This window comes from Eumetopias jubatus, unplaced genomic scaffold, assembly GCF_037043125.1.
Source record: "Eumetopias jubatus isolate StellerSeaLion01/CBP00866 unplaced genomic scaffold, mEumJub1_p1.0 scaffold_12, whole genome shotgun sequence".
Classification (NCBI taxonomy): domain Eukaryota; kingdom Metazoa; phylum Chordata; class Mammalia; order Carnivora; family Otariidae; genus Eumetopias; species Eumetopias jubatus.
Window position 1 is genome coordinate 106,020,089 of NW_028274818.1, and position 27,743 is coordinate 106,047,831.

The 27,743-nt window shown below is 61.2% G+C and overlaps 1 protein-coding gene across 5 annotated transcripts; it reads left to right on the forward strand.

Moving 5' to 3' along the window:
- The first annotated feature begins 1,621 nt into the window (after positions 1–1,621).
- TECPR1 (tectonin beta-propeller repeat containing 1) lies at positions 1,622–27,440 on the forward strand. 5 transcript variants are annotated; one of them, XM_088016711.1, is made up of 25 exons: positions 1,622–1,688; positions 5,080–5,326; positions 5,745–5,927; positions 6,200–6,322; positions 7,218–7,343; positions 9,406–9,580; positions 9,686–9,786; positions 11,562–11,663; positions 12,970–13,115; positions 15,375–15,886; positions 16,021–16,166; positions 16,990–17,145; positions 17,634–17,783; positions 17,899–18,056; positions 19,000–19,127; positions 20,157–20,259; positions 21,385–21,481; positions 21,550–21,629; positions 22,664–22,720; positions 23,212–23,392; positions 23,665–23,800; positions 24,658–24,750; positions 25,296–25,402; positions 25,561–25,680; positions 25,853–27,440. In XM_088016711.1, exons 2-25 carry the CDS (start codon positions 5,102–5,104, stop codon positions 26,012–26,014), a joined length of 3,567 nt encoding a protein of 1,188 aa, XP_087872837.1. In that variant the 5' UTR covers positions 1,622–1,688; positions 5,080–5,101; the 3' UTR covers positions 26,015–27,440. The 5 variants fall into 5 exon arrangements, with proteins under 5 accessions (XP_087872837.1, XP_027944234.1, XP_087872838.1 ...); XM_028088433.2 differs by lacking the exon at positions 1,622–1,688 and adding an exon at positions 1,689–1,750; XM_088016712.1 differs by lacking the exon at positions 1,622–1,688 and adding an exon at positions 1,689–1,750 and having other exon boundaries at positions 15,405–15,886.
- Positions 27,441–27,743: the final 303 nt, after the last annotated feature.

Here is a 27,743-nt window from a genome sequence, read left to right on the forward strand (position 1 = left end):
AGAGAACGGGTTCTGTTCTCCTCCCATCTCCAGACTACTGCTTCTGCTGTCCGACAGCCACTCGTCCTCCTGCTAATAGTACCCGGGTCTCACTGAGCCCTCCCAGCATGGGTCTTAGTCCCCTGGGGCTGCTGTAACAAAAATACCAGAGTGGGGGGCTGAAACCACAAACACCGATCCCTCAAAGTTCTGGAAGCTGGAAGTGCAAGGTCCAGGTGCCAGCAGGTCTGGTGTCTGGTGACAGCCTCCTTCCTGGCTGGTAGACAGCCACCTGTCACTGTAGCCTCACAAGGGGAGGGGGTGTGGGCTCTTGTGTGTCTCTTCTCAATCAGGGCATTTACCTTCTTCGGAGGGCTCCACCCCCATGACCCAGTGACCACCACCCCGCCTCCCCAAGGCCCCATCACCGAATACCACCCAACTGAGGACGAACGTTTCAATGTACGAATTTTAGGGGGACACAAACACACAGCGCCTGATAACCCACACCTCCAGACTGCGCCAGTCCGCAAAAGCCACACTGAAGGTTACACACGAGACCACAAAACCAGCCAGCATGAATCAGAGGCTTTTCTGCCTCTCGTCCCAGTGGAGCTGGCCCGTGCGGGGCTTCCGCGGCCACCACGGTGGGGGAAAAAGCTGGTCTGCATCCTCGGAAAGGGGCGAGGGCGAGAACCCGAGCGGGAGGAAGGGGAACCAGGTCCAAGCCACAGTGCTGCAGCCTCTACGTCGGGCTGTGGCTGGCGTGCCAGCAGTCACGGCTCCTGCTTTGGTTCTCATCTCCATCCCAACGGCGGGGGTAGCCCCCGGGCTGCCCCCGAGGAGATGGAAAGAGGGGCGGGCGCATCACTTCCATCCCGGCCGGCAGACGGCACAGCACTCGCTTCTGAGCTAGTACGAGGTACTAGGCTGGCCCACCTCCCGTCAGGGTTTCTGTCACTGGCAACACCGGAGTCTGAACAAAACAGCGGCCTGTTACCGCCACCACGCCACGCTGTCCTCACAGCATCACAAGTCTGGAGGAATTCTCCGGAGGAGGTTAAAGCTCTGGGTTTGTGTGCTCCACGCCACCACCTCGACACCTGCCTCCACCTGCGCCCGCCGGCTCTCCTCCTCCCACCTCCGGTCGCCACGGGGCCGCCCCCCCCACCCCCCGCCTCGGGCCCTCCCGGCCGCCCCCTCCTCGCCTTCCGTCCAGAGAACACAAGGCTGGCGGGCAGGTGCTGGGAGGCGGCGGGCGGGTCCTGAAGAAACGACGGGCTGGGGCCCGAGGTACGACGGGTCGGTCCTGAAGGGACGACGGGCCGGGTTCTGGGGGGCGGCAGGGGGCCTCGGGGGGGTGGGGGTGGTGGTGGCGGGGGAAGGTTCTGGGGGCGTCGGTGGTCTGCAGGCCCGCCTGGCTCCCGGGAGCGCGCGAAAGCCTCGCCGCACCAGCCGGCCGCAGCACCTACTCCACCCCGACCCCGGAAGTGGGTGGGCGCGCGACCCCCCGGCGGGCCCGCGATGCGGTGCGCCGCAGCCAATCGCGCGCGCCCGGCCTTGCGTCACGGCGAGGCCGGCCAATGGGCGCGGGCCTGACGGCCGCTTCCTGCCCGCCCGCTAGCCCCGGCCGCTGGGGCAGGGCCGACCCGCTAGCCCGGCCGCCGACGAGCGATCGCCGCGACCCCGCCCGCCGGGCGCCCGCCCAGGTGAGTGCGGCGGCGGCGGCGGCGGCGGCGACGGCGGCGGCGGCACCGCCCGGCCTTTCCGGGTAGGTTGGGGCGGCGGAGGCCTGGGGATCCTCCTCTCCCCGCGGCTGCTTTGGGTGGGAGAGGCTGTGCTCGTGCGCTCTCCTGCACACCGTGCGGGGCGCCGTCGCCATCCCCCAGAACGCCCGGTGACGCCCCCGCTCCAGCCTTTGCGCTGGAGTGACCTGGGGAGCGGGTTGCTGGAGCCTGCGGATTTAGAGGATCGAGCTGCGAGGAGCGCGTTTGTCCCTCCCCGAGGCAGCGGTAGGAGCAAATCTGCGTGTCGTGGGATTAGCGCGGGCAGATGGTGAGGGCCGGGCGCTCCGACTACGCCCCTGGTGGCCGGGCAGGGGGCCCACCTGTCGCCCAAGTGCACGGAACCGGAATGAAAGCAGGCTGGCCCGGCCGCGATGATGCGGGGTGGGATGGGGTGGAGTTCATCCCCAGATTGCCGGCTCAGGGCATCTCCTGCCCAGTGCGGCCAGCCGACCCTGCCTCAGGAAGGACCCAACTACCGGGCATGTCCTGCCATTTTCTCCCGCGTCTTTGCACCGTGATGTCGCTTTCCAACAGCCCCCGCAAGTGGCAGGCAGTAAGCAACCGTCAGAAGGCAGGGCTCTGTGTTTGCTCAAGGGGTGGGAGTGACAGGGTGTAAGAGAAAAACCCAACAGGAAACCTTTCTGGAAGGAGCCCTAAGGCAGACGCAGGGAAACAGATGCTTCGGGAGCTCCCTTGGCCCCCTTGTGTCCCTCCCTCTCCCATACCCCGGCCCTGCTTTCCCCACCCTCACCTTCCCTGGAGGACCCTTTGGTCTCCGAAGGGACCTATTAGTAAACCTGCGCAGAAAGGCAGTTGGCTCTGAGGATGGTGAGCAGGTGACCTCCTAGTGGATTGACCGAAGGTCCAGCTGGAATTCATTGTACAAAAGTTCTTGATGAACCCCCAAGGTTGCTTTCTTGGAAAGCATTCTCTCTGGCCCTACAAAACACAGAAATCCCAGGATCCCAGAATCATGGGACTTAATGCCCAAACCTCCCTTTCCAGAGTCTTCTGACCCAGTGACCCAGTGTCCCTGGACTGGTTACCTGGTCACCTCGGAGCCAGGAAGTGGTATATAGGGAGCTGGGGTGGCATCCTGGCAGGAGCAGAAAGGGGGTGAGGCTGGCCAAGGGTGTTCACCCCTATCCTCTTTAGCCAGGAAGCGATGGTGCCTGTGTGTCCACTCTGAAGGGAGTCTGCAAACATAAACCTGCCTCCTCTCCTTTCTCTGCAGTAGGGTCTTTTGTTAGCTGCCCAGAAGGTTCAGTTTATGTCTATATGGAAATTAGTGCTTAGTCATTTCTCTGAAGGGAAGTGTATCGAGTAAGCGAAAGTCACTACTCATTGAGCTCAACCTAGAGATGGCCTGACTTCACTGGTTTCTTCTACGGTGAACTGTGACCTGAGAGATGGATTTATATTCACATGACATCACAGGAGCCAGCATTCCCTTTACCCCCAGAATTCTTACTTTCCCCCCCAACAGTTTATGATGAGGATATTCAACCACATGGCCAAGTTTAAAGAATTATACAGTAAACGCCCTTATGCCCCCCCCCCACCTGAATTCTGCTCTTGATCTTTTACTATACTTGTTTGATCCCATACCTATCCACCTATCATGACCTTACCTTAAACCTTAAGTCACGGATGATATTTGGCTTCCCTGGAGCAGTATTTCCATCTTAGCTCAGGGAGTTGGCCGTGCCATGGATGGAGGTGGTGATGATTATCCATAAACTTTGGGTGAGCACCCACTATGTGCAGGGTACTGTTAGGTACCCTGGAAATGAAGAGGCTGAAGACTCAGGCTGAGGAGGAAGGGATTTGATTTTTTTTCTGTTTTCTAAGACATAGGACATCAGCGGTAGTGTGTAAAAGCAGGTGCCAAGTAATAAAACGACACCAGTAACGCTCACGGAGTTCTTGCTGCGTACCGGGCACTATCGCAGGTTCCGTACCTATATTATCTCACTTCATTCCTACAACGACTTCGTAAGGAGGTCGGTATTGCCTTCTGCCTTTAACAAATTAAGAAATCGAGGCATAGAGAGGCTAGTCGGCTCCAGGTGGTGCCAGAAAGGGATGGAGCCCGGACCCAGATTCCAACAGTTCACAGTGTAGATGCCAGAGGGGGAGAGTGGACCCCCAGGCTTGGCCAGGTAGGAGCAAACAGGTGTCTTGGGGTTACCAGAGCTCTTCCATCTGGATGCAGATACCGGTTTTCAAGTGGCTCCAGAAGGCTGGTGTTGTGACTTCCCATGTGTTTGACCGGGATGACGTACCAGGGCGGAGAGGTCACGGTTCTGGGGTGTCTCCCAACGTGTGGCTCCTATTGCTTCCCTTCTTCCTCATCCCTTGGTTACTTCCTCCCCCGCCTGCTCTCTTCTTGGTGTTTGTAAGACACGCTTTGTTCCAGAAAAGCCTATGTGCCTGTAGCAGATGCTCCTGTTCTCAGCCACTTTGCATCTGTCACGCTGTCCCAAGCACCCACAGCCTGGCCCAGCAGCCTCGAGGCACCCGGCCTGCCCCTGCCGGTCTCCCCAGGAGCTCTTCCCTCCTTCCTGGCCCTGGGGCAGCGTCAGGCAGAACTTCTCACTGCCCCCCACCCCCAGGCCGCTGCCATCCAGCTTTTCTGTTTTCGCTGCTGAGGTTCTGACCTGTGGCCCTGCCTTGGTAGGAGGCTTGACCCTACCAGAAGCCAGGCCCCAGGAATCAGGCCCCAGGGAGCACCAGCACAGTCGGCCCTGGAGGTGTGGGCGTGGCCAGTGATAGAACTTACCAGTCGCACCCCCCCTTCCCTAGGGCAGAAAGGAAGAAGACAAGAAAAGGAGCAGGAGTGGAGGATGGCGGATGGGGAGGGGCTGAGGCGGGGAGGGTGGTGGTCCCCCACAGGGGGTCGAAGACGGGACCCTCACATCCCCGCCATGCAGCTGCAGGGCTCTCGCAGGACCGGGCTGGGGTGCCAGACCCGTGGGGACGCTTTCACCAAACCCGTATAGGATCGTCAGCCGTGAGACCAGCATAAATGAGGGGACCTGCCCACCGTGGGGCAGAGGCCTCCTGGGCAGGCAGCGATGGGCATAGGATCGAACTAAATCCGCGACTTTGCCTTTGTTCTTTTGACAAGAAAGATAGGGAGGAAATGTGACCAAATAACGCACGACGTGCTTTAGATTTGAGGAGGTAAATGCAATTTTTTAAAATAATGCCCCCCGTTAGAGGGAAGGCAAGAACAAGGAAGGAAAGCGTGCCCTAGGCTCCGGACGCCCGGGAGCTGGCGGCGGACACTGACCCGGCCTCCCGCTTCCAGCTCTCCCCGGGCTGCCGCGGCCATGCCCAACTCGGTGCTGTGGGCCGTGGATCTCTTTGGGAAGGTGTACACGCTGTCCACGGCGGGCCAGTACTGGGAGCTCTGCAGGGACAGCCCGCTGGAGTTCAAGCGCGTCAGCGCCACCGCGCAGTGCTGCTGGGGCATCGCCTGCGACAACCAGGTCTACGTGTTCGTGTGCGCCAGCGACGTCCCTATCCGCCGCCGGGAGGAGGCCTACGAGAACCAGGTGGGCTCACGCGTGTTTGGGTGGCTGCCTTGGGTCGGTTTTCTGGGAAGGAAATCGCCCCGCCCCAGACGTTCGTGTCCTTCATTCTGCTTCAGGTCTCGGTTCTATAGCGTTCGGGCGCTTTGGGGCCGGAGCCCCTGTCGTGTCTTTATAAAGGCAGGCTGGCCAGGTCCGCACAAGGGTGGGCTCCAGGAGCCCAGGAGCTGGACCTGACCTCTCCTGCCTGCCGCTCGGGGCCACGCTCAAGTGCTGGCTCTTGGTGACGAGCCGTGGGGAGGCCCTGATCCCTGAGCTCCGGGCAGACCGTCTGCCCACTCTCCATCCTGGAGATCGGCAGGAAGGCCCCCTAGGGGCGGGGTCCCACTCAGCCCCGGCCCGGCTGCAGGCCTCAGGCCTGTCTCTGCTTCCCGGCCCTCAGCGCTGGAACCCCGTGGGTGGCTTCTGTGAGAAGTTCCTGCCCAGTGACCGCTGGCAGTGGAGTGACGTGAGTGGGCTCCAGCACCGGCCGCTGGACGGGGTGGCCCTGCCCTCGCGGCACTGGGAGTGGGAGTCGGACTGGTACGTGGATGAGAACTTTGGAGGGGAGCCCACCGAGAAAGGGGTAGGTGAATTCGGTTCCCGCTGGGGCTCCCCTGTGGGGAAGGAGTGCTTGGGGCTGGACCCATACCCCCCCCCCACCCCACCCCCGCCTGCCCCGTGCCGTCCCCAGCACCCCAGCTGGCGCCCTGCATGCTCCAGCTTGCTGCTCGGGAGAGGTGGCTGTTGGCGCTTTGGGCCATACCATACTGTCTCCCTCCCTCTCTTCCACCCTGCTCCCCGCCTGCACCGGCTCTGTCCTTCCCCGGGAGCCTTACAGAGCGCGTGGTCTTTCAGGGGTGGACATACGCCATCGACTTCCCCGCTACGTACACGAGAGACAAGAAGTGGAATTCTTGTGTGCGGCGGCGGAGGTGGATCCGGTATAGGAGATACAAGTCCCGGGACACCTGGGCCAAGGTCTACGCCCGAGTGGGGCCCGGGGGTGGGGCAGCGCCCCGACAGCCATACCGCTGTCGGGAGGGTCGCATGGGACCCTGTCCCAAGAACACCGTGGTACTGTGTGTTCCTTCATTTGAGAGCTCGCCATACAGGAAGCCAGACTAGACCGTGGCCCAGGACAGCACAGAACATGACCTGACTGGCCTCCAGGTGGTTCGGTCCCGGCCTGAGGCTCAGTCTGTATACCTCTTCCTCCCCCCAGCTCCCACAGGAGCCACTCTGACCCTCGTATTGTTGCCGTGACCCCCAGAAACTTTCGAGCTTAGGTATCGGAGGCCTGGACTAGGGTCCTGTGTGGCCTTGCGTAAGAGGAGGGCCTTGGACCCTCAGCAGACCCCTCTGGAGGTCCACGAGGTGGGGCCGCTAGCCCAGCCTGCCAGCCCCTGGCCCTGCGAGCAGCCCAGAGAGCAGGGTGCCCCCCATGACCAGCATCATGGAGGGCTTACACCACAGCACCGGGTTCTGTGATCGGCCCCCCCTTCTCGAAGGGTGAGGGGACAGAGTCACAGCGGTTGGGCCACCACAAGGCACAGACCTGAGACCCTGCTTGTCCGTCTGTCTTCCAGGCTGGGAGTAGCAGTGGCCCCTCGGGGGTAGTGGCGCAGGCCTGGTGCCCGACAGAGGGAGAACAGGGCAGAAGGGACCCAGGGCTAGGAGCTCTCTGTGCCAATGCTGCCTTCTCCATGTCAGGCAGTTGTGGGGCGAGCTGGAGAATGGAAGGCAGTGTGCTGGGAGGTGGGAGGGAGCGTTGGAGGGGTACGCCGCCCGGGGGTCCAGCGGGAGGGGAACAGTGCCATCTACCTGGCCAGGTGCCCACAGGTACTGACCACTTCTGCCGCACACCTTGTTTCAGATCCCTTCGAAGGAGGACCCCAAGCAACTGCCCGACCCCTTCAATGACCTCTCTGTGGGGGGGTGGGAAATCACAGACGAGCCCGTGGGCCGCCTGTCCGTGTGGGCTGTGTCTCTGCAGGGAAAGGTAAGGCCTGTGTCGCCCTGTGCCTAGGGTGGGAGGTGGCTGAGGGAGGCTGGCCACAGCAGGAGCGGGGCGGGAGAGACTGGCCTTCAGGTGTCCTCCCAGGGGTGGAAGAGGGGTGAGGGGGCTGCCCTCCTCACCTCCTGTCCTCACAGCGGGGACTGCCCTGAGCGGGCCAGGCGGCGTGTTGCTGGGGTCCCCACAGGAGCCCCTCCTGTGGATCCTGCTGTGCCGTGCTCCTGCTCCTCCCAGAAGCCTCTTGACACCCCACCTCATGCCTGGCCCTGGCCTGGCCCTGGCCTGGCCCTTCTCTGAGCCCCCAGAGCATTGATCAGTGCCCACCCTGAGCTCAGATGCCATCAGTAGCGTCCCCTCAGACTGATTCTGAGCTCCCTGCCGGTTCCCTTCTGGTGGCCCCCCCACAGCAGTCTCCAGTAGGATTGTGGGTGGGATTGCGGACTTCGGGGGAGGGAGTCACGTACGGACCGGTGAATGGACAGGTGGACAGATGGGTGGGTGTTGGATGAGTAAGTGGGTCGGTGGGCGGGGGGATGGCTGGGTGAGTGGGCGGGCGGTTGGGCGATGGGTCGCTGGGGAGGCCAGTGGGGGGGGGGGGCGGGGGGATGGCTGGGTGTGTGTGTAGGTGGATGGATATTTAGGGAGGAGAGGAGATTCTTCTCTCAGGGAGTTTACGAACTGAGGCGGAAAGCCAGCCCCTGATGGCGGGAGCAGCACAGGTGGTCCTGCCTGCAGGCGACTGAACACTTCAGCTGTGGTTTTAGAGCGGACTTCATCTATCCAGTACTCTTTATCACAAATTCACCCAAACTCTCTGGCTGGCTTCAGCATAGACACAGTAGGTTTTGATCAGGCTTACCTCTGGGTCCTGTTTGGCCTGGGTTTCGGTCAGCCATAGTTGTGGGTTTTCTCTGAGCCGTGCTGGAGGATGGTGGGGAGCTGGCCTGGGACGGAGCCCCCGTTGAGGGGCCATGACCACCTGGATGCGGAGAGGGGAGACCAGGGGCAGGAGAGCAGTGTGCAGTCACTGCGTGCCGGCCCTGAGCTGGTGCCTCCCTGCACCGCTCCTGGGGGCCATGAAAGGTACGATAGGACCCTGGGCTCCAGGAGGAGCTAGAGAAGAGACAGAGGGGTCCCCAGACCACCAGAGGGAGGCCGCCCAGGCGTGGTTCTGCAGTGTGAGCCGTGAGGGTGAGGTAAAGGGTTGGGAAGCCGTGGTCCCCAGTGTGAAGACAGGCTGGGGGGTGGTCCCCAGGCTTCCTGCACCTTGCAGCAAGATGTAGCCCTCTGCAGAGGATGCGAGCCAGTTTGGACAACATGATCAGGTGGCTCAGTCTTAAATATTTTATTATGTTCATCGCTTTCAGGTTAAGGGGGAAAAGAAGTGGACATTTTAAACGTTTGTATGAAAGGGATTTGGGGGTTTTCCCATTTAACCAAGGACCCCACTTTCCCTAGAGACGGTGTACTGAGAGTACATGGCCACTAGGGGGCACGGGACACCAGGCTGGGGCCAGAGGTCCAACCAGGGCCCTAGGTGAAGGGGGAAGGGGTTTTCTTTCTTTTTTTCCTTTTTTTTTTTTAAGATTTTATTTATTTATTTGACAGAGAGAGACACACAGCGAGAGAGGGAACACAAGCAGGGGGAGTGGAGAGGGAGAAGCAGGCTTCCCGCGGAGCAGGGAGCCCGATGTGGGGCTTGATCCCAGAACCCCGGGATCATGCCCTGAGCCGAAGGCAGACACTCAACGACTGAGCCACCCAGGCGCCCATGGGGAAGGGGTTCTTGCAAGCAGATGATCCAAAGGGGTTTGTCTCCCAGGATGACTGAAATCCAGGATTACGTTTTTCAGCGGGGGTGGGGGGCATCTAATCTGGCATGAGGATCCGGATGGCAGTGGGGGCAGGGAGAGCAAGTCTGGACAGTCAGGGCTCCCTGGCCCCAGAGACTCTACACCTGGCTCAGGTGTACACTCAGGCACATAGCCAGCCGTGGAGCCCTGGCCGGACCCTGTCTGACCCTGCCGTGGGTGTGTTCGCCTCGCAGGTGTGGTACAGAGAGGACGTCAGCCACCCCAACCCCGAAGGCTCATCGTGGTCCCTCGTGGACACCCCAGGGGAGGCAGTGCAGATCAGCTGTGGGCCCCACGACCTCCTGTGGGTCACGCTCTGGGAGGGGCAGGCCTTGGTCCGGGAAGGAATCAACAGGAACAGTCCCAAAGGTGGGCAGCCCTACGCCCCATACAGGGAGAGGCCGGGGACGCCCAGCTTCTCCCCAGTGCTCTCGCTGATGGGGGCCGCCTGCTCTTTCTTCTGGGGCCGGGTAGGAAGTTCCTGGTCCATAGTGGAGCCTCCCGCCTCTGAAAACGGGATCGTGCATGTCTCCGTGGGAGTTGGCGTGGTCTGGGCCATCACCAAGGACCGGAAAGTAAGATGGCGTCACTGGGGGCTGGGGCCAAGGGCTTTGTTTAATTCCTTTTTTTCCTTCGTTTCTTTTTCCTGAAAGGAATCACTGGCCCATAGGGAACTCAGGCCTCGGTGTTGAGGGCTGTGTGGTTTTTTTGTTCTTGCAAGTGTGGTCTCAACCCCTTAGAGCAGATCCAGCCAAGCACCGTGCACTTTCTGGGGTTGAAGGCCTTGATGATCTCCACAATATGCCCACACCCCGGTACCAAGGTGCAGAACAACTCAGTAGGCCATGACGTTTCAAATAGTCAGATGCCAATTTTCTGAAACCCTCCACTAACTGAATATGCCCCTTTGCTCTCAGTGCTTGTCATATTTACATTAACAGAGAAAGTCCAATAAAATAAGCAGATTTCAGGTTGCTTCCATTGTCTCTCTAACCCCACCTCATGGGCATCCCATAGCATCCCAGGGGATGGATCCCCCACACATCTGAGTCTGTGTCCATGCAGAAGGTCCCTGAGCCCAAAGCTTCCATCACCTGAAGCATCCACCTCCCACAACCCCTGAGCCCCTCTCAGAACACAATGCATCCAATGAGCAGAACCCTGTATTTATATGAGACATTTGCTCAGTCTTCAGATAGATGTTTGTGCAAACTTTCTTTGGGTCAAGGAGACATTTTAGGCAGTCTAGAAATTGTTAAAAAAAAAAGGGGTTTGAGGGTTTCTCATTTAACCGGCCACCTCCCCGCATCCTGCCTCAGGAACTGTGGTTAAACACGTGAGTGCTAATGATGCGTGATCCTCTCGGTGGGTCTCAGAACTGCTGGGGTCTTGCTCACGTGGCCATCCAGAGTGAGGAAGGAGAGTCGCGGGGAGCACGGCCGGGGTGGGAGGGGTCAGCCACGGGGCCACATGTGGGCTTGAGGGAAATTTGGTTGGATCATGTGTATTTTTATAAGTTAACCTGAAAAAAAATCAGGTTTTTTCTTTTATCTCTCTCTCTTTTTTTTTTTTTTTTTTTTTAGTAATCTCTACATTCAACATGGGGCTCAAACTCATGACCCCAAGATCAAGAGTCGCATGCTCTTCCAACTAAGCCCAGGCAGGTGTCCCGAGAAAAGTTAGGCTTAAAGAGACTATTTCATGAAGCAGTAAGAATAGATTCAGAATATGTTATGTATCTCATGATAGGTTTAGAAAAAAAATGGCTTTTCTAAATAACATCAATAAGGCCGTTATCTTACATAGAAGCAAGCTTGATTGGACAAAATGACATTTTCCAGGTGTCAGGCTAAGATGGGGACTGCACAGAGGTCCGTGGGGGTGAGATGTCGCTCGCCAAGCTCACACAGGTCAGTGTCTGCTTTCGAGATGCAGACGTTGCCCAGGAGAAGGCCCACCTCCTGGCTCTGTGCGCAGTGAGACAGCTGCTGCTCCTGCCTGGTGCCAAGAGGTGCTGAACTGGTAGAACATTCTAGAAAGATTCATGCAGCCTTGTCTCCTGGAGGGGCAATGCTCTCTGCCAGAGACGAGACAAGAATCCACCAGGATAGGTATGGCTGAGGGCAGGTTGACCATCAACTGTGTGGGACAGTGCCAAGCCCAGAGGGAGATGCGGCAGGGGTGTGGGGAAGAGGGACCTGGATCACGTCTCCTTTCTCAGTGATGTGCTGTGCTCATCTGTGGCATGAACCAAAGGACCAAATATTCGTTTGTTCTTCCAGAGCCTTTGAAAACCATCTTCTGTTTCAGTGACCCTCCAAGGGGGCCTGTCGATTTCTGACTTTCCCAGGTGTGGTTCCGAAGAGGCGTCAACTCGCACAATCCCTGTGGCACCAGCTGGATTGAGATGGTCGGAGATATGATGATGGTGAACGTGGGGCTGAACGACCAGGTGTGCACGGGACTCTGAGCCGTGGATCCCGACCTCTGGGGTCAGCGGCTCATCCACAGCCGAGGTCTCAGAGTGGGGGCTCCTGCTGCTTCCATGATGCCATCCCGGGGGCCGTGGGGGGGAAGGTGCCCAGCTGCTCCTCAGGCTCCCGGCCTGCAAGGGCACCCAGGGCGCTGGCTCCGCCTGGGTCCCACAGCCCCTGCTCGTCGCAGGCCCCTTCCCTCAGGATGCTCAGTGCGGTGGTGGTGAGCACGGACCAGGGGCGCGTGCCCCGGAGAGCCGAAGGGTTTTGTTGAGAATGATTTGGGCAAAATCACTCAGTAAGTGAAGAATGAAACTGATCTTCCCAGCTTTATAGACACAGCATCTCTTGACCGTCATAGTTTGTACAGCGTGGCAGCCTCGTAGATAATGAGGTTTGGCTGCTTTGAAGACTGACTGTGGGAGGGTGACTCCTTTCGCGGCGCACTGGCCTAGAAGCTCTTCTCGGGGGCGCGGGCCTTCTCTGTGCCCCCATGCCATCCTTCCACGCACCCTGGTCAGCAGGGTACACAATAGTCAGGGGCATGACAGGCGCTGGCGGGTGCACACGGGGACCAAGGACGGAGGCCAGCCTGCCATGGCCAAGTGATGGAGACACCGCAGCCCTCCCAGCAAGGCCACCGGGGACCACCCTGGGCAGGCTGCGGCCCTTTAGGCACCCCCATAAGCCAGGGCCCAAAATGGGCTGCTCCCTGGGCCTGTCAGCTGCTCGGCACACCTTCCTTCCTCAGCACCCGGAGGCAGAGGGGAGGATGCCTGCCCAGCCACCAGATCGAGGAAGCTATCTCGCATCTTTAAAAAGACCCAGCCAATTCTCTGGGTTCACTTGGGGAGCAGCTTTCTTCCCACCAGAGGCTACATGGAAGATGGGGATGTGGGTGGACTCTGTGTCCCAGTGCAGTGCCCAACGGCACCACCACTTCCTCTGGGCTTTGTCAGCCCAAAGCCCAGGGTCTGCCTGAGGTCAGGGAGCCAGGACAGGGTCCCCACTTCTCCTGAACTTGGTGCTATGCCCTCCCCCGGTCCTCTCTGGCCTCTGTTCCCTGCATCTGACTTTTGCACCCACGCCCCCCCACCATCAACCCTGCCGGCCATAACACTCGTGTGTGCGCACACCGCCCACTGCACATGTGTGGGGGGACTCCTGCCTGCATTTGTAGACATGTCCTCTAGCCTTGGGGTGCTCACCCCCATGCCCCTAAAGGGAAGGGATCCTTCCGGTCTGCGCTGGCCTCCCACCCAGCCGTGCCTCTCTCCGTGCCAGGTTTGGGGCATTGGCTGTGAGGACCGGGCCGTGTACTTCCGCCAGGGTGTCACCCAGAGCGAGCTCAGTGGGAAAACATGGAAGGCGATCGTTGCCAGCCGAGAGAGTGACCGATCGCACTCTGGTAGCTCATCAAGTCTCCTCAGGTGATCCCAGGGGCAACAGGGCACCGAGGACTCGGGTCGGGAAGGGTTGTCGGTGGCCTCGGTGGGCAGTGTCTGGGGGAGGCTGCAGCTGGGCCTTGTCTGAGGCAGGGAAAAACCAGGTTCGGCCTGCAAGAGCCAGGGCCTGTGAGGTCTCTCCCTTCCTGTGCCTGGTGCCAGGGCTCGGCCCGAGGGTGGCCCATGGGGGCAGGCTGGCGGCAGGGTGGGTGGTGGCAGGTGGGTGAGGTTGGGATGTCCGTCCATGTTGGAGCTGGGGGTCCGTCCCAGCCCCTGAACAGGGCTGGCCCACTGGTTCTGAGGTCTCAAGGTCTGGGAGAGAAAAGGCTTCTCTGCGGGGTGGATGCTAAGGCCCCTCTGTCAAAGGAAAGCAGAGAAGAAGACAGAGGGTCTCTCTAGTCTAGAACGGGGGCCTCAAACTTGGCCGTGCACCAGAAACGCCCAGAGGGCTTGTCCCCGCACAGACGTCCAGGCCCCGGCCTCAGAGCTTCTGTTTCCATAGAATTTTGCATTCGGTAGATTTTGCGTTACTTGCGTGGTCCCAGGTGTGCCTGCTGCTAACAGCTCTGAGGACCACGCCTTGAGAGTCACGGGTGTAGAGAGTGTGGATGAGTCCCGGCTGTGCCCATTGGCGGCCACTGCAGGCAGGGGACTGAGGGTCTCAGCCGGCGGGGGGCGCGGGGAGGAGGGGGAGGGTATCACCTCAGCTCTGTACCGCGAGTGCCCACGGTGCTTACCTGCCCAGTCCTGTGGCACAGGGGCCCTCGGGACAGCGCTCCACAGCAGCATGGGCCCTCGCCAGACCCTGGTCCATATCCCTTCGCCTCCGCAAACATGGCGGTCTTCACTCTGCTGCACCGGACGCCCAGAGGCCCAGGAGGTTGGCCGGGCTGGACTTTCCTCATTTACCTGAGGGTTGAGGCGCTCAGCTGGTAGTACTCAAATATTGGAATCAGCTGAGAAGCTTCCAAAACTGCTGATGCCAAACCTTAATCTTGGCAATGGCTTCTTAAATATGACATCAGGAGCACCGGAAATGAAAGGAAAAATAGAGACAGTTTGATCAAAATTAAAAACTTTTGTGCATCAAAGGACGCCATCAGGAAAAGGAAAAGACAATCCACAGAATGGGAGGAAATATTTGCGAATCACATGTTTGACAAGGGTCCGGTATCTAGAATACATAAAGAGCTCTTACGACTAACAACAAGACAACTCAGTTTAAAAAGGGCAAAGGACTGGAATAGACGTTTCTCCCAAGTAGATGCGCAAATGGCCGACAAACAAATGGAAAGACGCTCGGCGTCATTAGTCACGAGGGAAATACAAACCAAAACCACAAACGAGATACCACTTCACACCCACCGGGAGAACTGAAGTCAAAAAGAAAGGCGATACCAAGTGTTGACAAGATGGGGAGAGATTGGGACCCCCGTGCAGTGCTGGTGGGAAGGTAAACAGGGTGGCCGCTGTGGGAAACTGTCTTGGAGTTGCTCAAGAAGTTAAAGATAGAGCGACCCCGTGACCCAGCACTCGCACCCCTAGATCCATACCCAAAAGAACGGAAAACAGATGTCGAAACAAAAATTCGTATGTGAATGTTTATAGAAGCGTTATTCACAGTAGCCAAAAGGTACAAACAACTCAGATGTCCATCCGCAGATGAATAAATGAAACGTGGGGTATCCATACAGCAGAATATTCTTCAGCAACAAAAGGAGGTACTGAGTCACGCTACAGCGTGGGTGAACCTTGACCTCATCATACGAAGCGAGAGAAGCCAGTCACAAGACTGAATGTCACGCGATGCCGTTTATATGCCATGTCCAGAAGAGGCAAATCCATAGGGATAGAAAGCCGATTAGTGGAGGCCGGGGGGTGGGGAAGTGGGGGTGGGTATGGAGAGTGGCTCCTTAATGAGGTCAGGGTTTCCACGTGGGGGTGACGACAAAGTTCTGGAACGAGGTAGTGGTGGTCGTTGCACAACCTCGTGGGTGTATTTAAATGCCACATCATTTGAGATGGTAAATATTCTATCATGTATTTTGCCAGAACATGAAAATAATAATACCACCAGATTTCCACCCCCAGATAAGTGATATGATCAGCCTGGGGTGAGACTGGGCTGTCCAGCTCCCCGGGAGGTAGCTATCCGTGTGAGTGTGACACGGCGTGGCTGTGGCTTGTCGGGTCACAACGGACGAGCCAGGCCTGCCCACAGCAGCACGTGTCCTTCTCTTGAAGGGGTCACGGGTCTGCCCCTCTTGTCCCCAGTGCTGGCTGCTTCTTTGGCGACGAGGTAAGGGGCAGTGGTGAGTCCTGTGCACCGAGCGACACGGACGCCTCTTTGGAAGCCGACAGACCGGGGCCTGACCAGCCTGTCCCTGCAGAGTCTGTGGACGGTCCCAGGAACCCCAGGGACAGCTTGGCCTCAGGCACCGGCAGGACCCCAGAGCTTGCCGTGGAGGTTGCTGGCCCGGCCACTCAGACTCCTGGGCCCGAGCCTCGCCCTGGCGCGGCCTCCACCCCGGCCGAACTGCCCTGGACCAATATTGACCTGAAGGAGCCCAAGAGAGCACCCAGCCACTCCGCTGTTAGCTTTCCAGAGACCACCGGCCTCTCCTCGCTGGGGCTCCTCCCACTGGGCTTGGAGGAACCCTATGGGGCCGATGACCACCCGCTGTGGGCCTGGGTGTCAGGAGGAGGCTGTGCCGTCGAGGCTCACGCTGTCCTCAAGTGGTTCACCGTCCAGTCGGGTAAGCACAGGTGTCCGAGGGCCCAGCACCCCAGAGGGTGCTCCTTGCGGGGGGTAGCAGAGGAAAGAGCCCTGGCCTGCTGCCCAGCTGTGGGCGGGCTGGGCGCCTGGCCCTGAGGCTCCACTGGCCTGCAGGCCTGTCCCCCCCGGTGCAGACGCTCTCCTTGTCCATCATGCCGGCGCAGACTGCTGCCTGGCGGAAGCAGATCTTCCAGCAGCTCACGGAAAGGACCAAGCGGGAGCTGGAGCACTTCCGGCACTACGAGCAGGCCGTGGAGCAGGTGGGCAGTTCCCGGAGGCACCATCCTTCAGCTGGCACGCGCTGAGCGCCCACGGTATACTGTCCCGAAGGGGAGGTGGAGGAGACCGACAGGCATCCATTCCTCTGTCCGCCCAGCTCAGAGGTGAAGGCGTCCCTTCCAGGCCCCATAGATTCAGGGATAAAGACGGGAGTCCAGTCCCGGACTCATCCATCCAGAAGAACTCAGGCCCCCTTGTGCTCTAGGCACAGCCTCGGCCCTGGGGACCCAGATACCAGCCTCAGTGGGAGGCGTGGACAGGGGAGGGCTGTCGTCCCCTTCCCCCCCCGGAAGGAACCCCAAGAGCCAAGGGGGTGTGGCGTTTGAGACGAGTGAGGACGGGGTTGAGGGCTGGCCTGGAGCCCCTCAGGCAGAGCCCAGGCCCTGGAGGCCCGCAGTCAGGGTGGGAGGCCGAAGTTACGCCAAGCACATGGCTCCCTAGGCCTCGGCTGCTGGTCTGGGAGCATCTCGTCGGGGGCTACGCGTCGGGCCTCCAGACACAGGCAGACCAGCTGTGGGCCCCAGCTTTGCCACTGGCTCCCTCAGTGACATTGGGTCAGGCACAGAACCTCCCCGAGCCTCAGTTTCCCCATCTCGAGCATGGGGTAAGAGTGCCGACCCCACAGGCTATTTGAGAATTAGGAGGGTGTGCAGAGACAACACTCACTTGGGGTGTATGATAGTGCTACCTTGGTCATTAGGGGGAAGTTAGGGAGCTGGGAGCTGGGTACGCACGGGGCCAGAGTCCGGGGCCCCAGGGGCCTGCCTGTGACTCTGCCCTGTGCCCTTGGGGCCTGTGCCGCAGTCGGTGTGGGTGAAGACAGGGGCCCTGCAGTGGTGGTGTGACTGGAAGCCCCACAAGTGGGTGGACGTCCGCGTGGCCCTGGAGCAGTTCACGGGGCTCGACGGGGCTCGGGACAGCATCCTCTTCATCTACTATGTGGTCCACGAGGAGAAGAAGGTGTGTGGGGGGCTCCCGGGGGAGGGGGCCCCCAGGTGCTCAGTCAGGGACCGTGTCTGGTGCTGGGTCAGCGGCCGGCAGGTGCACGGAGTCCCCTGCTGCAGCGTCGGCGAGCCCTCTCCTCACGGAGCCGCTGACAGTCACTGGGGTTTCAGCTCAGGGACTTAAAGCCCCTCCGCCCTCCCAGCGCTGGGGTTCAAACCCAGTCAGTTGGGTTCTCGAGTGCTCTTGTCGACATCAAGAATGTCACGAAGGCACGTGCTCATGAACTAGGCTTCCCTGCTGAGCACGCGTGGCCCCAGAGCCCACCACTCGAACCCACAGGCCCCGGGGACCCCTGGTACTGGGTCTCTGGAACCAGGGCGTCCCAGGCCATCCCTGTACCACCACCACGGCAGGGGCTCCACCCAGAGGCCCGCTCTGCCCCCAGCCCCCCGGGTCCCCCCTCTGCCCCGGTGACAGCCCTGCCCTCCGCCCTCCATAAACAGTACATCCACGTGTTCCTCAACGAGGTGACGGTGTTGGTCCCCGTGCTCAATGAGACCAAGCACTCCTTCGCCCTCTACACGTCCGAGAGGACGCGGCAGAGGTGGCCTGTGCATCTGGCCGCTGCCACCGAGCAGGACATGAATGACTGGGTGAGCGCGCATGACCGACGGGCCGGGCTCCGAGGGCAGTGGTCCTGGGCCCGCCCCCCGGCCTCGGCCTCTGCCTGCCCCTTCCCAGCGCTGACCGGCCCTTTCCCCACGCCAGCTCGCCCTGCTCAACCTGTCCTGCTGTGAGAGCCGGAGGGTCCACGGCCGCCCCTCCCCACAGGCCATCTGGTCCATCACGTGCAAGGGGGACATCTTTGTAAGCGAGCCCAGCCCGGACCTGGAGGCCTCCGAGCACATGCTGCCCTGCGACCAGATGTGAGTCAGCTCTGCCCCGGACTAGCCCAGGGCAGCCAGAGGCGGGGGTTCTAGAAGGAAGGGCCTCGCTGCCCACTGGCCAGCCACAGGAATGGCCGGCTGGTTCCCAGGGCTTGAGTCTTCCTGGGCCTGTTGGAGGACCCCAAGGGGGACCAGAAGCCTGGTAGGGCTCAGGCACATAGGTGCCATTGCGTAGGTGCTGTGTGTTGGGGGGCAAGGTGGGGGTGGCTCTGTAGGTGGCAGGGGATAGAATGAGGTCGCCCGCAGGGGGCGCTGGTAGCCCCGTTCTGGGGCATCTGGCAGTTAGCGTGGGAAGGCAGATGGGGACCCAGGAGGGGACACAATGCTCCCAGTTCTGACCCAGGGCTTCCCCTAGGTCCCCCTGAGCCCCTGAGGATAAGGGGGAACGTAGGTGAGACCGGGAGGCCCCACTCAGGAGGGGAGAGTGGATGCATGTGTCCACCCTTCATTCGTCCATTCTTGGAGGCCCTGGGTGTCCAGCACCCGGATGGACAAGTCACACGGCCTCCGGGGACAGTGGGCAGGACCCTGCACTCTGCACACCTGGGAGGCTGTGCTGTGGCCCCGCAGTGTGCTGGCCCGAGTCATGGCCCATCCAGATGAGGATGGCCCTGCCTTCTGCCCCCACATGCCCGGCCCAGAACCCCGGGGGCCATGAGGAACGGGGGCTGCTGGCTCGACCCCTCACCCGCAGACCCTGAGTCTCCTGCACCCATCCTGGGGTCGTGTTAGCTCCGATCACTGCCGGATGGGAAGCCAGGCAGGTGCCACCGTCCTTAATACAGCCCACCAATCTGAGACCGAAGAGGAGTCAAAACTGGATGTTCAAGGGAGGCCAGTGAGCCAAAAGTGCTGCAGGGGTAGAAGACTGGCAAGGTGTGCCGGGGCGCGCGTCTCCGTGACCCCTCTCCGCTCGCTCCAGGTTCTGGCGGCAGATGGGAGGCCACCTGCGGGTGGTGGAGGCCAATGGCCGGGGTGTGGTGTGGGGCATCGGCTATGACCACACGGCCTGGGTCTACACCGGCGGCTACGGCGGAGGCTGCTTCCAAGGTGAGAGCGGCCTGGACACGGAGGCTGGCAGGACCAGCTCCCCGAGCCCTGCCCACAGCCTTCCCCGGGCCAGTCCCTCCTCTAAACCCACCTGGCTTCCCTGCCCCACTCCGGAGCCACTGTCCCAGGGTTGACTCTGAGCTGACAGCGGCTGACAGGTGACCGTCACCACAGCCAGCCTCCACGGAGGATTGTCCCGGGGCCAACCCTCCAGGTGTGAGAGCCCAGAGACCAGGCCTGGCCTCCAGTGCACCTTCCTGGGCACCCGCAGCTGAGCTGGGGGCCTTGCAGGTTCTAGAAAGGCAGCTGCCAGAGCCTCCCACTGTGTCCCACCCCTCACTTCACAGATGGTGCCTCAGGGCACACTGGGGTGGCCCCAAGACCTGGGTCTCCTGATTCCCAGGCCTGAATTCTAGCCCTTGAATAGGTGGGTCATGCCTTAGGGGATGAGACCTTGCCGAACCCCTGTTGACTCCCCAAGTTCTGGGAAGCAAGGTCCTGTGTCTCCTCCTGGGAAATGCAGGCAGAAACAGACTCTGGAGTGGAAAGTTCCAAGCCACAGCCCACATGCCCTACAGTGAGGGACGGCCAATCCTGGAGAACCAGGTGTGGTCCCCTAAGACCATGGGAACTGCACATCTTCCTCATTTGTGAGGCAGGAATTACGTTTGTCCCCATTTTACAAATGTGAGGAGATTGGGGCTGGTGGACGTTATGTGAGTGTTAATAAGGATGGAGCTGGTGGGCCCCCCCCCCCACCTGCCTGATGCCTGGTCAGTAGGAAGACAGGGAGGGAAGAGGGGCAGCCAAGAACAGGGTGTGAGTGAGACACAGGAGCTCGAGGTGGCGTGGACAGGAGATGTAATGCGCTGTAGGTCTGCTCATGGAGGAGCAGAATAATCACGCAGCGAGAACCCCAAGCCAGGCCCGTGAACCCCTCTCTGCTGGCCCTCCCCGCCTACCCTCTGTGGCCTTCAGGGCTTCGAACGGAAGCCTGAGCCCCCAGCCGGCAGCCTCCTCTCCCCCCAGGCCTGGCCAGCAGCACCAGTAACATCTACACGCAGTCGGACGTGAAGTGCGTCTACATCTACGAGAACCAGCGCTGGAACCCCGTCACGGGCTACTCCAGCAGGTGAGCGGCTCGGGCGCCAGTCAGGGGCCTGCCCGGCCCAGGCCACGGTCTCGACGGGAACACGAAGGTGGTCTGTGATGGCCTCACCGTGGGGTCCCCGAGGGCCATCCGGCTCATCTAAGCTCCGCTCTGTCTCAGACGGGGAGATCGTTCATGACCGTTCAGTGTCGCACCCGTGGCTTGCGGGATTTCCTTGTGTGTAAATATTTGTGGGTTTCTCCGTTCACGCCAGTAAATTAGGGTTTGAGTTTTGCTGAGGCAGTTGAAACACGGTGCCAGAGGATGTCCCAGAGACCTCTGCGTGGCTGTGTGTAGCGTCCCTGCAGAATGCTGACCTGCTTGCGTCCCTGCTTCCTCCTCAGTCCTTCGGAAGAGGGACAGGGCAGCCGCATGCTCTCTGGTCCCCTCAGAGCGTGCACACCGAGGGCCATGGCTCCTGCCACCTGAGCCTCATGGCCACCTGCCTGACACCATCATGTGGGGCCTGTCGCTCTGTGTCTGGGTTGGCTCGGCTCCTGTCACCAAGCACCATGCACTGGGCAATCTTAAACGATGGACGTTCATTCTCTCCCCATCTTGAGGTTGGGGCGTCTAGAACCAAGGTGTGGGCAGGGCCACTTCGCTCTGAGGGCTGTGAGGGACAGTCCGCTCCCAGCCTCTCTCCTGGAGGCCTCAGCTGTCCCTTGGTTTGTGGCAACGTCCCTCCCGTCTTCACATCACTTTCCTTATTTGGGAAATTTGAACTCAGCAAGGACACTGTCGTATTGGTTTAGGGCACACCCTAAGGACCCCATTCTGACTTGATCACCTGCAAAGACCTTCTTTCCAAGTAAGGTCACACGGGTACTGGGGATAAGGCTTCAACATCTTTGCGGGGCATAGCGACCCATAAGAGGGGAAGAGGTGGGCTCTCAGCCTCAGGCGGGTGGCCTGGCCGCAGGGGTCACCCGGGCTCCCATGTGACGGCGGTCAGCGGGTTGCTGTCCCCACCCCGGGGCAGTTCTGGTTTTGCCCCTCAACCCCTTTGGAGATGCCGGTGTCCCAGGTGCTCATGTCTGTCACCAGCTGGTGCTGGCCCGTCTCTCTTCCAAGTCACCCCACCACCACCCCCGTTGTCCACCGCAGGGGTCTGCCCACCGACCGGTACATGTGGAGTGACGCCTCGGGGCTGCACGAGTGCACCAAGGCCGGCACGAAGCCCCCATCCCTGCAGTGGACCTGGGTGAGCTCCGGGCTGCGGGGCGGGGTCTGGCGCTGGGGCCCGCCCATGCTGATCCGCCTCTCCTCCAGGTTTCTGACTGGTCTGTGGATTTCAGCGTTCCCGGGGGCACGGACCAGGACGGGTGGCAGTACGCCAGTGACTTCCCTGCGTAAGCATCTCTGCGTGGGGAGGGGCCCTTGCCCCGTGCCAGGCGGCACCCTGGCCCCATGCCCTGCCGTCCCCGGTCGCTCCAGCCCCCGCAGGCCCTCGGGTGTGGCCGAGGAGCAGACCCCAGTGTGGCCACCTCGGCTGCCGGCAGGGTTTGGAGCCAGTCTGAGCTGAGCTCAGGCCCGCCCACCTGCCATACCTAGCTCAGCGTCAGGCTCAAGGAGGACTGCCATGGCTCCCTCAGCACCCCGCTGCTGTCCCTGCTGCACTGGGGGAGGGTTCTGGGGGGGGGGGCCAGCCAGGGACCTGGTGCCCTGGGCTGCTTGATCAGGGGTGGCTTTGGGGCGCTTCGGGCCAGGGCCTGGGTGATGGGCACGGGCGCTGGAGGGAGGTGTCAGGTGAAGAGGCAGCTTGAACAAAGTGTGGAGTGAGGCCAGCGCCGTCCTGAGAAGCAAAGGGAAAAGTGGGTAACAGGTCCACAAAGCCGGGAGGCCCTGGTGGCCAGTGGGCACATGGCATTGGTGGGCAGCAGGCCCTTCCCGGGGCACAAGTCACATCCATGTGGAAGACAGAGCTGTGGGAGCCCGACCCAGGGCCTCTGAGCAGGCCCTAGGCCCAGGAATGAGGCAGGTGTCTCGGATGGGTGAACCCACAGGCATCCCCTCCAGCCATAGCCAAGCCTCCTGGACTTGACCCTCCCCTTGTCTCTGGGCCTCAGCTCAGCTGTTCCCTGGAAGGGCTCTGATGGGCCTGGTGGCGGGGGAGGGGGGGGTGGCTCAGAGCCCCCCTAGCTAGAACCCCTGGTCTGGCAGCCTCCCCATCCTGGCCCCCCGGAGACCCTGACCCCGGGGAGACCTGAGCCCCAGAGACGCCGGCCAGGCAAGCCTTGTGCCCTGTGACCCCTGCTGCCTGAGGAGCCCACTCTGTGGCTCACACGGAGGCTCTGCCCTTAACAAGTGGAGAAAGAATGCACACAGGGTCCCTTTCCGGAAACTTCCGCAAAGTGGTCTTGATTTTGGTTTCTTTCTTTTGCAGCTCATACCATGGGTACAAAACCATGAAGGATTTTGTCAGGAGAAGGTGCTGGGCCAGGTAAAGATGGGAGTGACATGGTAACGGGGCTGTGAGCCTGCCCCTCCCACAGGGCCCTCCCGGGCCAGTCTGCACGGAAGCAAAGCAGAAAGAGAGGTGGGAGGGAAACAGAATCAGAGTAAATGTCAGCCCAGGAAGTGCCCTTGGGCTCCCAACGCTCTCTGGTTTCTGAAGTTTGTTTTCAAGAACAAATAAGAGAAATGTCACTGGCAGGCTCTGCTCTGAGCAGGACAGGCAGGTCGGGATGGGAGGCCTGGCTTGGGGCAGGGCAGGGTGGGGCCGCCGCTCCAGGCCCCCCATTCCTGACCATCAGAAAGGGGTGCCCACTTAGGTGCTGGGGGTGGTCCTGGCCCTCCCCCCCAGGCTCGCGGAGGCCGTGTGGGCTGAAGGGTGGCCCACTGCAACCACCTGCAGCCTCCTGCCTACACGTCTAGAGCAGGTGGCCTGCCATAGCATCAGACCCCTGGGTTCTGCTCTCTTGCACTGTGCAGAAAATGTAAGCTGGTGACCAGTGGGCCCTGGCTGGAGGTGGCCCCTATCGCCCTTGGGGACGTGTCCATCATCCCAGAGAGCCCAAGTACCGACAGAAGTGGGCACAGCATCGCCCTCTGGGCCGTCAGCGACAAGGGGGACGTGCTGTGCCGCCTGGGTGTGTCAGAGCTCAACCCCGCGGTGAGCACCCTGCCTCCGAAGGGCCACTGGGCCTGCCCACCTGTCAGCCCTTGGGCCCTCCTGGGGTTCTGGCAGATTCTTCCCAAAGGTGAACTCTGGACTGAAGTCCAGCTGGGCTCAGGCCTCCCGGGGCCTGCCCAGGACAGTCCCTGGGGCAGGTGGACACTATAGGTGGCCCGAGGGGGTCACTAGCTCCTGGGACCTTGGGCGGGGGGGAGGGGCAGAGGCTGGACCCCGGCAGCCTCAGTGTCCACCCTGGCTTCCATCCCCAGGGCTCCTCCTGGCTGCACGTGGGCACCGACCAGCCCTTCACTTCCGTCTCCATTGGGGCCTGCCACCAGGTGTGGGCCGTGGCCAGGGACGGCTCTGCCTTCTACCGAGGCTCCGTGTCCCCCGCGCAGCCGGCTGGTGAGTGCTACCTCTCGAGGAGGGTCCCCCGCCAGTTGTGAGTGGGGACAGGGGGCGGCCGGGGCTGGTCAGAGCGAGGCTGCACGTGCTTCTGCTTCTGGAGGAAGGAAGACGGTTCTCTTCACGTTCAGTTCAGCTGGACAAGCGTGGGGCCAGTGCTGCCTGTGGACCAGGCACGGGGGCCAAGCCAGGACGCCCCAGAGGCCTCGCCCCCTCCTGCTGGGACCTCTGGGACCAACTGGGGGGCGGTCATCCCGGTGACGGGGCGGTCCCTCGCAGCCGCCCTTCACTAGCCTTGGCCTCCAGCGCAGGGCATCGCTGGTTGTGGGCACTTCGCACGTCCTGCCGTTCGGGGCGCCCTCCCGGGGTGGCCCTGCATGGCCTCCTGACGGCTCTACAACCCTCTGGGCATGCAGGCCATGCTGGCTTGTTCTTGGCTGGATGGCGGAGGTCCAGACAGACGGGTGGTGGCTTACACGTTGCTGCCCTCCACACGGGGACGGGCCATGTGGCAGTGGTGGTGCGTGGTGGCCCCAAGACGGGCTGTCCACCACGTGCCAGGCTGAGCACCTTGGTGTCTCTGTTCCGAGATCGTCCCATTGGACCCCACCGTCTGGAACCCGCCCCAGCCTCTGAGGGCCCTGGGCGAGGTGGGGTGTTGGGGGTTTTGCTCTGCTTGGCCCTCAGCTCACACCGGGCCCTGTCACGTGTGTGTGGCCCGGCTGTCCTGGGGACAGAGGCCGGCCATACCTGCCTCAAGCCTGCGAGCCGCAGGGGAGGCCACGTGGTCCACGAGCACATGGGGTGGCAGGTTTGGGGTCGCCGGGCCGCACCCTGAGTCCGACCTTGTGCTGCAGGCGACTGCTGGTACCACATCCCGTCCCCTCCCAAGCAGAGACTGAAGCAGGTGTCCGTGGGGCAGACGTCGGTTTACGCCTTGGACGAAAACGGCAAGTTGTCTCTGATCCTCAGTGGTCACCAGGGGAGACTAGAACGTCCCTGAGCACCCTATAGTGGGACGAGACCCTCACCAGGCCCGGTCCCTGTCCCCAGCTGTGCGGGCCGGGGGGCGGCAGCTCGGCCCCCTGGGCAGCCTGGGGCTGGCGGAGGTCAGCCGCCTGTGCCGCGCGGGCAGGGCTCTCGCCAGTTCCCTTGTGTGCTTTCCGGCTGTCGTTGCGACGAGCAAGGCCGGGAAAAGGGCAGAGTTGGGACTGGAACCAGGGCTCTGAGTCCAGACCCTGTTCTCTGTATTTGTTTAAAGAATTCCTTGTCCTCCGTTTCTCATGCGTAGAGAGCACGACGGTACCAGCCCAGCCCAGCAGGGCGATCCTGAGGCTCAGGTGGAGTCCGGCGTGGAGAGCGGAGAGCTGGCTCCGGCCCCGGCTTTTCTCTTCCTGGGTCGGCAGGAGCCCCAGCAAGTGTGGGGACAGCCGCCTCTGTCTCCATGGCCAGACCCCGAAGTGGGTCCCAACACTCTGGGCCCTTCTCTCTCCAGGGAACCTGTGGTATCGCCAGGGGGTGACGCCCAGCTACCCGCAGGGCTCCAGCTGGGAGCACGTGTCCAACAACGTGTGCCGAGTGTCCGTGGGGCCCCTGGACCAGGTCTGGGTGCCCGGGGGGCGGGTACGGGGCAGGGGCCGAAAGCGGATGCTTGCTCTGGGGGCTTGGGGTGCTCCAGGTTCCCGCTCTGGTCTCCCCGCTGCCATCCCCACGGTCCTACCGGAGCTGGGGGCTGGGCCCTCACCGGGTCTGTGTTCCAGGTCTGGATTATCGCCAACAAGGTCCCGGGGAGCCACAGCCTGAGCCGGGGAACCGTGTGCCATCGCACCGGCGTGCAGCCCCGACAGCCCAAGGGCCAGGGCTGGGACTACGGCATCGGGGTGAGCAAGGCCTATGCGGGGCGGCTTACCTGGCCCCAGGGCGGCGTGGTCACCATGGGTGGGTGGGAGGCCCCAGACAGCCCCTCGGGGGTCCTTGATCTCCTGCAGTCTGGAAGCATGGTGTCTCCCCTTGACCCTGGCAGCCACGGGTGACGAGGCTCTCTCCTTCCAGGGGGGCTGGGATCACATCACCGTCCGGGCCAATGCCACCAGAGCCCTCAGGAGCAGGTCCCAGGAGACAGCCACTGGGTGGAGTGGGGAGCCGGGCCTCCCCAGCACGCCCTCGAGGGCGGCCGGAGCCCCGCACGAGGCCCGCGGCCCCGTCTGCTGCTGAGGCCACCTCCCCCCCCACCTGAAGCAGGTTTCATGCAGGTGTGAAGGGTCAAGGTTGATACGTCTGAGCCATTCTTAAATGTGGATCCTGGAGGGAACCTGGCCTCAGGTCACGGCCACTTGAGAGGCACTGGCTGAACCAGCCCAGAAATGTGAAGCTTTGTGGATGCTCTCACACGTGTCCCTGTCTGCAAGGAGGGCCACGGAGCGGGCTGGGGGCCCCTTCACCCCAGCCTTTCCCACCTGTCCCTCCCCACTCTGCCTCCCGCCCTTCCAGAACGGGAACCTGGAGCCGTCCAGGAATGCTACCCCAGGGAAGCCAATTCCACAAAACCCCCAGTGTCCCCAAACAGATGGGGTACGCCCTCCCTCTGCCCCCCCCCACAAAGAAAATGGCTGTGGGGCTCAGGGCCACTCTGCGCTGTTCTGGGATGCGCTCTCAGAGCCAGACGCGAGAATACGATTTAATTTCAGAAGTTAAGCGAGAGTTGGCAGCTTGGAAGGAAAGGCTGGGGAGGGGTGTCTTTCTCCTGGGTGGGCACAAGCCCCCGGCAGGGCTGGGAGAAGTTGTCTGCCTGCAGAACTTGCTGGCATTCACCCCAGCCAGCCTCCCCTACCCCGCCCCGCCCCCCTGTCTGATCAGGCGGTAGGGGCCGTGGGGACCTGGGGTGTGCCGGCCGCAGCCCCAAGCCCTACACGCCAGGGCAGGAGCCCTCTCTCCAGGCCGGTAGGAAGGCACCTCCCATCCTGCAGCTTCTCTGTTTTTTTTTTTTTTTTTTTTTTAAAGATTTTACTTTTAAGTACCTCTACGTCCATCATGGGGCTCAAACCCACAACCCTGAGATCAAGAGTCGCAGGCTGTACCAACTGAGCCAGCCAGGCGCCTCTTCTCTGCTGCTGCTTAAGTGATTACGGCCCCCTTTGGTGAAGCCTCAAATGTGCTTCCTGCAAACAGACACTTTGCCTGGAGGGTGTGGGAGCCCAAGGTGGCCTCGCTCATTTGGGGACAAAACGAACGGACTCCAGCCTTCCCTGGAATTCCCATCAGGAGGGGTCAGGGTGGGGCTTGTCCGCAGACGGTGACTCAAAGGAGGTCTCCTCCGACGCCCCCTCCTGCGGGGCACTGGAGGGGGCTGAGGGTCTCTACGTTTGCTGGGAATTGTGGAGGTGCGACCGGGAGGTGCGAGTGTGGGCTGGAGACACTGTCGTGGGTGTTCACACCTGTCAGGTTGTCTCCAGATGGGCCCTGCGGGTTTCTTCTACAGCAGTGACCTGCCATTCCGCGGTGACTTGCTGTCCGTGGCTGGGCCACTGTGTCCTCGCTGCTGAGCGCCCACCGTCTTCCAGCTCAGCACCACTGAACCATCTCGATTCCTTGGATGCTTTAGTCAGTAAAAACTCACGCCGGGGTGCAAAGGACGTGCCAGTTTTTTTATTGCTACCTTGTGATGAAAACGCACAGTTCCCCATGAGTGTCCAGCCCGGGGCCACAGTAGCAGTCGTGGTAGAATCTTTTAATTTTGTTTTATGACACAGCATTGGTTTCATTAGTACTCTGAAGGGACCATTAGGAGAAATCAAAGCAGATTTGGGTCACTTAAGAAACATTTTTACCACAATTACAGCAGGGGCACTGGCCATTCAGTTCCGGGTAGGTTTTCCCACACAGAGAAGTCGCAGTTCTGGTTTCTCGGCTCCAGTCCGCGGGGATCTCGGCCGCCAGAGCTCAT